Source organism: Strigops habroptila, chromosome 11 (genome assembly GCF_004027225.2).
Source record: "Strigops habroptila isolate Jane chromosome 11, bStrHab1.2.pri, whole genome shotgun sequence".
In the NCBI taxonomy this organism is placed as follows: domain Eukaryota; kingdom Metazoa; phylum Chordata; class Aves; order Psittaciformes; family Psittacidae; genus Strigops; species Strigops habroptila.
In genome coordinates, this window is record NC_046360.1 from 33,924,842 (window position 1) to 33,938,066 (window position 13,225).

The following is a 13,225-nucleotide window of genomic DNA, read 5'->3' on the forward strand; positions in this document are numbered from 1 at the left end:
GGAGACACAGGGGGCACAGAGGTGTCTGCGTTGGGCTTGGGGACACTGAGAGCACGGTGATGTCTGCACGGAGCCTGGGCACACAGAGGGCACAGCAGTGCCTCCGTGGGGCTCGGGCACCCCGAGGGCGCACCCCCGGGGCTCCCCCGTTGCCGTGGCCGCTGTCCCCGTCCCGCAGCGGACATGCGCGGCGGGGCCGCCCTCCCGCGCTCGCTCTGCCTCGCCCCGCGCCGTGCAGCACCGCGGCCAGCGCCCGCGCGCGCGGGGCGGGGCGAGGGCGGGGCGGCGCGGGGGCGCGCTCGGGCGCGGCGGCGAGCGGAGCCGGAGCCGGGCAGAGCCGCGCCGAGCGGAGCCCAGCGCAGCCCTAAAGCCGGCCCGGCCCCGGCCGAGCCCCGCTGCCGCCGCCGCGATGCTGGACCCGTCGTCCAGCGAGGAGGAGTCGGAGGAGCTGGTGGAAGAGGAGAGCGGGAAGGAGCCGCTGGCGCCCACCGCGGCGCGGCTCTCGCCCAGCCGCCCCGGCGAGGGCCCGGGGAGCGGCGGAGGTGCGAGCGGTGGGAGCGGCGGGGGGCTGCAGCCGGTCGGGCGCGGCAGTGGTGCGGCGCGGCCCGCCAGCCCCAGCCCCTCGGTGGCCAGCGAGAAGGAGAAGGACGAGCTGGAGCGGCTGCAGCGGGAGGAGGAGGAGAGGAAGAGGAAGCTGCAGCTCTACGTCTTCGTCATGCGCTGCATCGCCTACCCCTTCAATGCCAAGCAGCCCACCGACATGGCCCGCCGGCAGCAGAAGGTACCGCCGTGCGTGCTGCCCTGCCCTGCCCTCCTGCCTGCGCGGCCGGGCCCGGCCTCCCCTGCCCGTAGCCCCATCACTCTGCCTGCACCCTGCCTTCCCCTGTCCTCCTACTCCCTGGCAGCAGCCGTCCCCTGCCCGCTTCCCTAACTGCCCATGTGCCCCCTGCTTTCCTACCCTCCTGCTCCCCTGAATACTCTCTTGCCTCCCTGTTCCTCCTCCTGTCCTCTGCCTCCACCCTGCTCCCCAGCAGCCCCATGCAGACACTTCCCAGGCCTGCACCCGTCCGGGCATGCCAAGGGCAATCCCGGTGCAGGGCACCTTGCCCTGGACCAGTGGGGTTTGCTGGCAGCAGCTCTGTCCCAGGGTGTGAGGAACCCCCCCTGTCACCCCTCCATGCTGCTCCCCTCCGTGGTCTCCTGCACGGAGCCAGCATGGTGACATATGGCATTGCTCCTAGTTACGCAACGTCGGGAGTCAGGAAGTTTGGGATGTTGGTCATCTAAAGGTTGTCGAAAGGAGAGAAATGGGCTACATTGCAGGGAAACACCAGGCACATGTCCTTGCAAAGGGACTCTGCAACTCCATGCTCGCTGCAAAGTTTGCTTAACTGGGAGTGTTGGCGCTGACTTGGGGAGTTACTGAGTCTCATTTCAACTTCTTGCGAGTGTTTATGCGCAGGGAGCTCCCTGATGCCGGCTTCCCGGCAAAACATAGCAGCAGAGCTTTGTGATGAAGTTGCTGCCACAACCCTGACTCTTCCTCCCCGAGCGCGTCACCGTGGCAGGGCCGTGTGCTGCTCCAGGCAGAGGCTGGGCGGGAGCCTTTCACCAGGGCTCCCCATCCCAAGGAGCTGTCTTGGAGCTTGTTTCTTTGCTGAGGCACAAGCTCATGGGCCAGGGTAGAAATTAAGTTTCTCTAGGATGTGGATACAGGCACCTTTGATTCAAATACAGCCAACTTTTCCCTGTAGCAGTCAGAGTTAGGTCGGTGATGGGATGTAGTTGCCTGGAGTAGATGGCTGATGTGTTGTCTCAGTTGAGTTTCTTAGACTGCAGTTTTAGCCTCGGTACTGTTCTGTGTTCACAAATGACCTTTGTGAATCAGGCAGACTCCTGGATGTATCGATGCAAACGACATTCAGTTCTGCTACACCACAGGACTATTATTAGTCACTGCAACATACGGAGGTAGGAAAGTGTATCCGTACTGCATATAGTTTAAAGGCAATATAGGACAATCTGGTGTTGCTGGAAGGTGGAATGAGCTGCTTTTGTTTGCTGAGCAAAGCGCCTAGCTGAAAATATAGCTAGGTTTGGAGGCTATATATATCTCTCTACATTCTTTTTTTGTCTACAATCCTTTCCAATAGATTGTGGATTTTCAAAGTCTTCTTGGCTTTTGTTTCTTGTGCAATTTCTTTGTGTTAGAAAAAGACGATGGCATTAAAGTAATGGTGAGTTTTGCAGAAATCGAAACAAACAAGCTCTGCAACTGTTTCTCACATAAAAGTCAGCTGAGATTGAAAAGGACTTTTTCCAAAGGAGCAGGCAGCATGTTAGTGGTCTGAAGAAGAGTGGCTGAGAAGAAGGGTGATTTGTAGTCCTTGAAATCAAAATGCTGCACTGTGAAGGGAGAGAGGGGAGGGAAAGAGGAAAGCGGGGGAATAAAGTACAGGTGAAATAAGGAAATGAGGAGTAATGATTAAAATGATAAAGTGGCAGCAGTTCTCAAGGAAGTGGGGAAGTTACACAGGATCTTGGGAGGAAATAATCCATTTGCTGTGAAATGAAGAGTGTAGGGAAATGCTTCTGCCTTATTTACATGAATAGCTAAAATAGGTGTGTCTCAGGGCTGACTGTCTCCCCTCAAACTTAGCAGTGAGATGGAATTGGGAAAGCTAAATTTAACTTGACAACACATGTCAAATTGAATTCACCTTTTAAAGGTGAATTCGTTCTGGGTTTGTGTCTTCTGGATATCCCTATATTCAGTTGTCATGCTGAGAGTAAATCCCAGCCCTCTTTCCTTAGCCAAGACTTCCATTAAAGTCAATTAAAGCACTGCTGGAGCCTGGAGTTTGTTGGGGGACTTCATGTGCTCCTCTGCTTTCTTTGTGCATCCCTCTGGCAAAGCCCACCCTTCCTTCTCTGGCTCAAAGGGGACCAGAGAGTGAAGGTGTGGGACTTGTTCCCTCTTCCGTCATGGTGGCTCTGCCGGGTTGAATGGTCTCTGTGGGTACTTTGTGTATGGGTGGGCCTTTGGACATGATGGAAATTTCAGATGCTTCAAGACTCACTGGGCTACAGCAAATGCAATTTGCCTCAGGGGAAAGGTGGGAGGAGAAAAAGCAGGGTTTGTTCCTGCTCTGATGGGAGTTGTTGCCTCAGTTTCCTTGTCAGTAGAGGAGGGATAGACTGCTTCCTTCTCCATGTGCTATTGCCTCTCCACTCTCACAGCCTGCCACTTGCAACGGAAAGGTTTCATCTTCTCAGTAAAGCAAGCAATTGATTTTGTTGCAGTCGCAGCACTGAAGTTCTTGCCTGGGCTGAAGATCCCTGTGGTACCTCCCCTGAGGCGTGTAATCCTCCCTCCTTGATCCTGCAGCGCTGCTGTATCAGAGCTGGCCGGTACCCTGAGCCCCAGGGGGTTACAGTGGTGTAATGCACAGGCACCGCGGGTACCGGTTATGTAGCAGCACGCCTGTGTGTAGTGCTGGGGAGCTGGAAAATGCAGCCTGGTGTTTTACAGCGCTTGCAAACCACCTTGGAATAAAGGGAAGGGTGTACTTAAGGTACTGTCGCAACAGAAAGATAATTACATGTGGTTTGATAAATTATAACGTATATGAGAGAGAAGAGAGCAGTGGAAATGTGTGAATGGGTGGGTATATACTGCACATGGCATGACAGCATTGATTGTTTATGCTAGTAACAAACTCTGTTTCAGAACTCGAGATAAATTCAAGCAAATGCCACTCAGAGCTAATGTTTTTCTGATCCTGACACCCCAGAAGTTTCAGCAATGGAGTAAAATTGTTTTTTAGATCAGTGTGCTCAAGCCTACGCCTCTGCTTCAGGTTTATCTTGATGTTTGTGTGGTAGGGCTTCACTTGAGTAACTACACATCTGTGGTGTCTAGCTGTAAGTTCCTTTATTTACATCTTACTAGTATTGTTTCCTAAGGGGGGGGGGGGAGAGAAAGGGGGGAGCTTATTACATACCTGCCTGTGCTGTCTTACTTCCCACTTAGATTTCTTTTTTAAGCCACCACTGAATTCCAGGCACATTTGACAGGCAGATAACTGTCTGCAAGATACTCGTCCCTTAAAAGCTTGGTGAAAATAGGAAGATCTGTATTTATCTCCTACTCCAGGTGGGAGGAAGGAGGCATTGTGCAGGCACCTCTTACTAGACACTGGGGAATCTGAACAAGAGACCTACTGAATGAGTGGCCCCAGAGGAAGAGCTCCCATCAGAGCTTACGCCTTGCTGGACATTGAAGGCTCCAGCCTCGAGATGCAGCTCAGGAGGAAAGCAGCTTTGCCAGCTCTGTTGCTTCTCAGAACAATGTGTTTTAATACTGCAGATGGCATTTAGCTTGGTAATTGCTTGCCCGGGATGTATTTAGTTTTTTCCCAAGCTCATGCTGACTTGTTGGAAGTAGAGCTGAAACAACTCTGTGCCTCTCCCCACTTGATCCCAACTGTCTGAAGCCTTTGGGAAGAGAGCTCAGCGGGCAGCCTGGGGAAGCCAGGCAACGTGTATGTCTCTGTCATGCAGAGCAAGCACCCTTGGATGTGGGTTATACCCCTTGCTAGATACCTCCAAAGCACAGCAGCCAAAAGGCACAGTAAACCCAGGAATCAGTGTTTGCTCACTCAGCATTAACTGGGAGATCTTCTCCGTGTTATCACCAGCTGCTTGAAAACACTTGTTGGGAACGGGGCAGCTGGAAGAACTCATTAGGAGATGAAAGGTGGAGAGCTCATTAGGTCAGGCATCGCTGCAGTTGTGCAACACCCACTTTTCTCCCTGCAGAAGGAGGGAGCAGGCAGGCAGCACGTGGGAGAGTAAATCAGTTCCCAGCAGGATAAATGTGGGATGAAGTAAAGTTCCAGCTTAGTTGCAGATTACTGGAGTTGCTCCTGGGAGAAGTGGCTTGTGATTTGGGTGCTTGTGTAAGCCTGCGGGATGACGTCAGGTGCATTAGCCAAATTCTCAGTCAAATTCAGCAAAGAGCTTAAGCTTGTGCTTTGCTGAATGGTGATTGATTTAAGCACAGTGCTTAATGCAGAGCAGGTGTCGGGGATCAGAAACTCGGTTAAATTAGTTACGAGGCATCTTAAAATACCACACTTCTGCCTTTTCGGCATGTGCACAGGTGCCACAAGTTAGGAACATTGTAAAGCTAGTGCAGGCTTCCAGACAATCACTTCTTCCCTAACATGGTGTCCTGGGTTCAGCTTAAACCACGACACATGGGCTTGATTGTTACTCTCACTCCATATTTACACAAGTTCTCCCTTAAAACCACCGACACCTTGTTCTTCTGGGACAGGTCAGGACTCGGGTGGTGTTGAGGCTTGTCTTAGGAGCTTTCTGCTGGTGATGTTATGGTCAGATTCTGCTCTGCTGGCCCCAAGAAGCCTTCCAGAGTGTGGTTTTCTCAGCTCTGCAGGAGAGAACAGGTAAAGATGATGCTCTGTTTGTTTTCTATCTGTTCCTTGGTTACTCTCTAGTGCTGGTTAAGAAGGAGATGCAAGGTCCAGGTAGGTCTCAAGCTGGACCCCATGCACAGCTCTGTAGTTACAGCAAAGCTTGCAAGATAAATATTAGCACTGTACCCATAAAAACCTGGAAGATTAATTAGGGGCTGCTCAGCTTGGGCATAGGCCACTGCCACCACCAAATGAATGTGGTGTGGGTGGCCAGGCTCTTGGCTAGGGCTGTCCCTGGGTCAGCTCTGTGCTAACCTTGAAGTGAAGATGAGCTTGCCTGTGTTTCACTGCTGCTTGGAGAGCATTGCTGTCAGGAAGGAGGTTTGGCACATCTGAGATGTGTGTTCCTTAGCACTGTGGTGTGGAGAATGTGGTGGTTGTGCTCAAATCATCTGGAATCTACAGGGAATAGTTATTTTCAGATAAAACATTTATTTTGCCAGTGCCTTATCTTAATTTAGTTCAGATATTAAATATTTGTCATGCTTTGGCTATTTATATACTTGCAGTTTAATGCAGGTAATTAAATAGGCTGTGAACTTGGTCTGTGGCTGTTGTAAAACTTTGCAGTTCCTCATCCATAGCCTGGCAATTCAGTTATTGTGGCACCTCTTGAGCTGTTGTGAACTAAGAGTGGCAGAAGCTTAGCAGATTGAGCAGTTCCAACCCTGTCCTTTCCAAAAAGTATTATTTATGGCCTGGCTTTACATAGTCTAGACACTCTCCCCGAAGCACTTTGCCTTTTGCACAACTTGTAATTCCTTCTGCTGAATGATGAGTCACTTGTTCTCCGTTCACTTAAGCGGGAAGGGGCCAGCGAGTCATTTCCCTATGTAATTTTTTGTTAGCTGGAGAAGTATTAATTTGTTTTTAGTGTGGTTTAGCAGTAGGAACTCAGCCATCACAACACTGCTACTAGCAGTGTGTGTATGCAAACCCCTTATAGCTACTGCCAATGCTTTAGGGGGGCACAAGGTAAACATCCTGTTTCTATTTAATGATGTAAACCTGATTAATATGTTAAGGCTAATCAATATAGTATCATCAATAAAGCTGTTGGTTGGTGTTGATGTGAATTCAGCTATAGTGGCTTCAGCAGCGCTAGGGCTTCACCCACAAAGTGATCTACATATGTTGTAGTGTGTCTTTAGAACCTAAGACTAATTAAAACAGTAGAGTTCCCTTAAACAGCAAAGAAGACCTTCCCTGGTGGGGAGCAGGTCCTCTTCATTTGTCACCCAGGAGGACGGGTGGCTTCTCAGATGTGAGGTTTGATGGGTGGCCCCTCAAAGGTCTTTCCTCCCGGGTAATAGAGCAGGGTGAGGTGCAAGGGAAGGTGACACTTTGGTCCCCAGCTCTTGGAGAGCATGGTGCAGGCATGGGAGAACAAGCAGAGGTCATCTCCTCGCCTTGGTCACTCCACACCACAGGTGGTACCACTGGGTCCCAGCAGGTCAGAATTGAGCTGCCCTTCTTGTAGGGCATGCAGGGTCTTCATGAGGGTGGGAGAGGGGAGATGTAAGAGATGGCAGGTTCCTGGACAGTTTCCCTGTGTTGTGACCTTGTAGGTGCTGAAAAATATTACATGGAGCATCCTAACCTGGCAATTGCTTTGGAAGAATTATTTGGGGGCACAGGGTAATTGGTGTCCTTTGAGTGGGTTTTCTTCTGGATTGGGCATAATTCTTAGATATAAATGCAGATACTGACCTGAATGTGTGAAACCGTTGTTTGGAAAAGGTACATTTAGTGATAATATTTGGTCTTGTTTGTCTGTGATTCAGGCTGATAAAGTCAGGCATTTTCTAGAATTTAAACACCTGAGTCAAAATGTCATGCAAATGTTTATTCAGCTTGGGGTAAGCGATGCTGTGTCTGTAGTTGTCATAGTTCAAGCCTGTCTGTCTACCTCGCAGCAAGGTTGGGAGCTTGGACTTTTAGTAGCATGAGGTATATAATGATGCTGTGAGGGGACATTGGTACAGGCCATCTCCAGCATGGAGGGGTTGGAAAACTGCCTCAACTCACAACTTGATGACTTGACCCATGTGCTTCAGGATAGTTGTATCACCACAATCACTCAAGTGCTGAGCATCTGCCCGTACCCAAATGTTAGTGGTTAATGAAGAAACTTAATGAAATCTAGATTTAGTCATGTTTTTTCTAGCCTGTAGGGTGGGGGATCTATAATGATGGAGCTGTGGTGGTTGTCTTTGGGCAATGGAGATGCAGCGTGCAGATTTTGGAGGAACCTCACTGACTTTGGTAGGACTTTAGGCAGATGCCACAATGCATTTGTACAAATACCCTGGCAAACAGGCTACACATTAATGGTCCAGCAGTGGCCTTTCTTGATCTCATGTGCCAAATTAGGGTGATGTTCACGCAAGGGTAGGGTGCTCTTTGTCTTAAGAGACAATCTTCAGGTCTAGCTTTGTCTATAGACCCCCTGTTTCCACCTCCTGCTCCCTTTTTGGGTGGGATTTAGATCCAGCCTTGATGTTTTAGGATGAGCAACTGTTTGTCTTCACCAGGGGAAGGACCGTGGGGGGAAGGAAAGCTCTCTAAACTTCTTGGCTGTGGAAAAGAAGCTCTTCTTTTGGATGCTGTCATTGCCTAATGTACTTCTGCAAGAGAAAGAATCCCTTCACCCAGGGCAGCCGCAGCACCGTGGCATGCTCAGGCTCAGCTTGCTCCCTTGGACTGGGGCTCGAAGTAGGTGTTTTGGCTCCAATTGCCTGTCTGGTTCAGGGGAGGAAAGTAATAGGGAGGAAAAGCTGTTTTTCAGGCTCACACCATGAGGAATTACTGATAGAAGAAGTTATTTGTTAATAAATGTCTTATTGGAACAGTCTCACATGTCTTGTGAAGAGCATCAGCAGTGTCTGCTTTAGCATCTGAATTTGAACCCCAGCACCTGCTGAGCTGGAAAGGATGGCATTGGGACTTTGGAGATCCTGTAAGTTTGTAGTAACCATTGATGTCTATTAGTTGCAATGTGTGTTTGCAATCGATGAGGTGTGTGGGGCACGCCAACTCCTCTGGGAAGCAATTATCCCTTCCTTAGGGAATTTATCCTGTTACCAGCCCAGATGATGCTAAGTTGGCATTGCCCTCAGATACAGAAGGCTGTGTCGTGGTGGCAGCCACATATTATATACCCAAGATGGTAAAATCCTGCACCCCAACACACAGTCTTACTCCCCTCCGTATCACAGGGAGCAGCCCCTTGCTTTCCTTGGAGCTACTCGGAGAAGGGAATCAATTTGCATCCTTCTGAAGGGATGCAGGTGTGTGTGCGTGAGGGTTGTTTTGGAGCCTGGGGAGTCACAGCTGAAGTACAGGCTCTATCTAGGAATAAGCTCCCTGCTGGTGGCACCCTGGCGAGATAAAGGGACTTGGGTTGATATTTGGCTGTGAGAGAGAACATAAAGCAATGCTCCTAAATACAGCACTGTGCTCACTGGAGTAAGATACAATGTTAGTTCAACAAGGAGGTAAATTTGAGGTAAACCCCTTATTTTTCTGTTCTGTTGGGACTGCTGTTGGTGCTGACAGAGGCTAGCTTTTGCCAGAAGGGGGTTTCACTTTGCCTGGCATGCTGTGGGAAGGGTCAGCCTCTCTCCCACCTCAGCAGCAGAGGATTTAGGCAGCTGGATGGTGATGCGGCCATCGCACAAGCAGAACATGAAGCAAAAGGCAGATTTCCTCTAAGATGCCGAATCTCCTTTCCTGATTCATCAAGAGGGCACAAACGCTTTGCATATGGCACATGCCAAGTTTGTTTTCATTCCCTACGCCCCTAGATTTCCCCTCCCTCCCAGCAGACTGCTCCCACCCTTCTCACAACCAGAGACGACAGACTCATCGCTGCCTCGGAAGGAAGCTAATGGGGTGACGCAGCAGGAGCCAGCTGCTCCGTTACCTGCACGGTGACAATGCAAGGATGAAGGAAGGACAAAGCCAGCACTTCTTCAGCCATAGGCAAGGCTGTGTGACCCGCCAGCGGTGCGTGCTGCAGTAAACCAGCGCTGTGCCTCCCACCGCTGGCACCGCAGACCACCCTCTGCCAGCAAGACCTCTAGGCAGGAGCCATCTGCTGCTGTTATCTGGGGATGTGCAGCTGCGCGGGGTTGTGTTTTGGTGCGTAGCCAAGAGCTAGCTGGAGTTAGGGCTGCAGAGACTTTGTGTGTGCTCAGTCATTCACGAGGGCAGAGCGGCTCCCGAGCGTGAATTGATGCTGATGCTCTGCGGTGGGAAGGAATAGGGAGCTGAGAAGGGCACCAGGCCTGGACACAAAGATATTTGGAGCTGGGAAGTGACAGTGTTGCTCCGTCCCTTTCTTGGGCCTTTAGTGCTTCAGTCTACTTTATCCCCCTCCAGAAGGGTATATGTGAAGGAGTCGGGGCAAGGAGGAGGGATTGCTTACAGCTCCCAGATGCAGGTGCATTTTCACACCATCCCTGCAAACACGGCTGTGCATGGATGGTGGGGAGTAGTACTTTTCTAGCCTATAGCTGTCTCAAGAAAGAACTGATGTCCTCAGTAAACTGGAGTCGATCATGCAGTGGTGGTTTATGGTGGCCAGAGATCTGCCTGGTACGATTTCTGCTCGTTGGTGGGTTGTGATGAGATGGATGTTACTTTTTAAGGCTATTTTACATCCCTGCTGCTGAACTTTTATATGGAGTTCCTCAAGCTCAGACCTCTGAAGCCTCTATTGCAGAGCTCCTTGGTGCATACTTCATGCAGAAAGATGTGTGATAGAAAATCTCTCTGTAAACTCTCTTCTCTCAGCTGCTGTCTCACACCAGAATATTCCTGTCTATGCAGAAGTCACCCCAAAAGTGAATCAGATCCTGCTGAGCGGGACAGTCTTCCTACCACCTATTTATAGTGCGTGCAATTACCCTCCATGCATCTCGGAACTCTAATTGCCTTTTTATTGCTGTTTAGCAGTGTGTTAAAGGTTTTTGAATGCTCATGCCTTGTTTTCTCATTAGCTCTATTTATTCCTCCTTTGGCTCCCTTCCTCAACCTCATCAAATTTAGCATCGTCTTGCCTTCAGGGCCTTGGGCAGCTCTGTTACTACTTATTTCTTTTCCCATGTCCTTTCTCATGTTGCTGCTCCAGATGCTTTGTGTTCCCCAGTCTTGTTGAGACATGTTCTCAGTGCCCATCTCCTGCAAGGGGATCTGTCCCCACTGTGGTCCCCTGCCAGTGGTCCGTTTGCTGGGCAGGGTGGCTCAGACAAGATGCCTTGGTGTCTCCTGAGGCAGCTGCCTTGCATCAGGCAGGGCTGGTTAGTGTGGTGAGGCTGCAATTAGGGGAGGTACATGAGATGGGAACGGGCAGCAATGGTCAAGAGTTTGGAGAGGGGTTGGTGATAGCGGCTGGGAGTTGGTAAGCAAGGTGGGAGGCAGGAGCTGTAGCCTGAGGTCCCCTGCATGGGTTTGTTTTGCCAGGGTGGCCCAGGAGCTGCTGTATCGCAGGGCTCCCCATGTAGAATCACAGACTGGTTTGGGCTGGAAGGGACCTTAAAGCTCATCCAGTTCCAATCCCCTGCCATGGGCAGGGGCACCTTCCACTAGAGCAGGTTGCTCCAAGCCCCTGTGTCCAACCTGGCCTTGAGCACTGCCAGGGATGGGGCAGCCACAGCTTCTCTGGGCACCCTGTGCCAGCGCCTCAGCACCCTCACAGGGAAGAACTTCTGCCTAATATCTCATCTAAATCTCCCCTCTGTCAGGTTAAAACCATTTCCCCTTTTCTTGTCACTACCTGCCTTTGTAAAAAGTCCCTCTCCAGATTTCGTTTAGGCCCCTCATGGCACAGCCCCTCTCTAAAGCCAGCGTGTTGGGCTGGGGGCACGTACAGCTGGTGTCACTGGGACTGCTATTTTAATGCTTCATGTGTATCCTGTACCTGTTTTGACCAGATGGCCACTCTCTCATAGCCACGACAACATGGGCTTTGTGCTTGCGCAGCGCCTGGCACCCTGGGTGGGTAACTGGGAGCCGGCAGATGCCTGGCTTTGTCTCATAGTCTCTGAGTGCAAAGTCCTCTTTGATGTTATTTGCTTTATGTTTTAGCCTTGTTGTGTGGCATTTCCATAGCTCAAATTAATTCATTTATCCCCTGAGGTGCTTGCTTGCTCACAGTTGTCCAGAACTTTATTGCCCTCCTCTTGTGTACTGAGGAGCCCACACAACTCTGAATCATCAGTAAATGTAATCACAGTGCTTGATGTTTGTTCTTCCAAGCCCGTGATAAATACAATAAATGAAACTAGTCTTAATACTGATCCGTGCCTTCCCTTCCAGCACCTGTTATGTTCCAAAATGCTTCCTCACTGTGTACAGCCCCACCACTCGATCCTAACAGCATTCCTATTGACTGGAAAGATTAATATTTTATGTAAAATTGTATCTAAAGCTTTCTCATCCTATGGGTAATTTATGGCCAGAGCTCGCCCCCAGCAACCTTAGCACATCTGCTAAGCATGGTGTCAGCTCGGTGAGGACTTGGTGACTGGGCTGAGTTAAATAACCTGCGGCACTCTGCAGGTCGTGGGCTCAGCATCCTCACCCGCAAGCTCCAGCTGAGTGCGGGGGTTCATTAGTCAAAGAGATAATTAGTGAGCTGAAACAGGGACAGGAGCATCCTGGTCTCAGAGGGTTTGCTGCTTCAGGTTCTGTGTGCTCTTGGGTGAAAGCAGAGGCAGAGTTCAGTGGTTTGGGCACTGGCTATGGGCTCAGCTCCTTGCTCGTTCCTTCATAAGCTCTCACAGTTCTCTAGATCTTTTTTCAAGCTGCCATCAGTAAAAAGGTGATGAAAATATTTCTCTTTGCTCTGTAGAGCACTGGAAGTCAGAGCTTATGAGATGCTGAGTTAATTGCTCAGAGCAGGATGCGCAGGTCCCTGGGAGCACTAGGACAGGACCTGGTGAGAGTTGATCTGCTATAGCTCAGACACACACAGACACTGAGCATCTACGGGCTGCCCCTCCTGCTTCTTGTGTGTCCTCTGAGCAGCTTCTACAGCTGCTCCCTCATATAATAAGACAGTTAATAGTTCTGCATAATTCATACTTACAAGTTGTATGCACTTGATAATAGGAGCTGATGTTTAATTTACACACGTGGGGCTTCATATAGCGTAACAGCTCCATGCACGATAGCCTGGCACTCTTTGCTCCTCTCCGGGTTTGGAAGGTGGGCAGCAGGCTGCCGGGTGTTCCCATGCACAATGCCTGCAGCTCACTCCTCTGTCACCTCCTGAGCTTGTCATAGGTGCTGCTATCCTGCAGCAGGGAGAATTGCACTGTAATGCAGAAGCAGGACAGGAAAATCTTCACCCTTACTGCTCCACTTTTCTCTTTCCTTTTAATGCTCTCAAAACCCAACTGCTGTATGAAGGGAGGGCAGCCTGGAGCGCTGAGCTTGGTTTTGCATTGCTGGGAGACTGTGAAGCAAGGTTCAACTCCAGACGGGTGCCCTCTGGATGCATGTGCATGTACTCTGATTGCCCTTGCTTAGGGCGCTCTTGGTGCAAAGCGCAGCCTCCAGATGTTGGTCCCGTGCTGATGGCTGTGGCTTGCAGGGACAGCCAAAATGGACCTAACAAGACATAAGCATTTAAAGCAGTGTAACAGCTCAGCTGCCCCCTGTTTAAGCCCATATGAGCAGAAGAAGACCCCTGATTCTTTGCTATCAGCCAAACACAT

General features: G+C 50.4%; 1 protein-coding gene across 1 annotated transcript in view; it reads left to right on the top strand.

The window, feature by feature from the left end:
- Nucleotides 1-295: 295 nt before the first annotated feature.
- The window catches only part of CADPS (calcium dependent secretion activator), a 212,168-nt gene continuing 199,238 nt past the window's right edge, over nt 296-13,225 (top strand). Inside the window, 1 exon segment of the mRNA XM_030502201.1 lies at nt 296-781. Within this exon segment, the coding sequence (XP_030358061.1) occupies nt 410-781 (372 nt within the window). The 5' untranslated portion in view covers nt 296-409.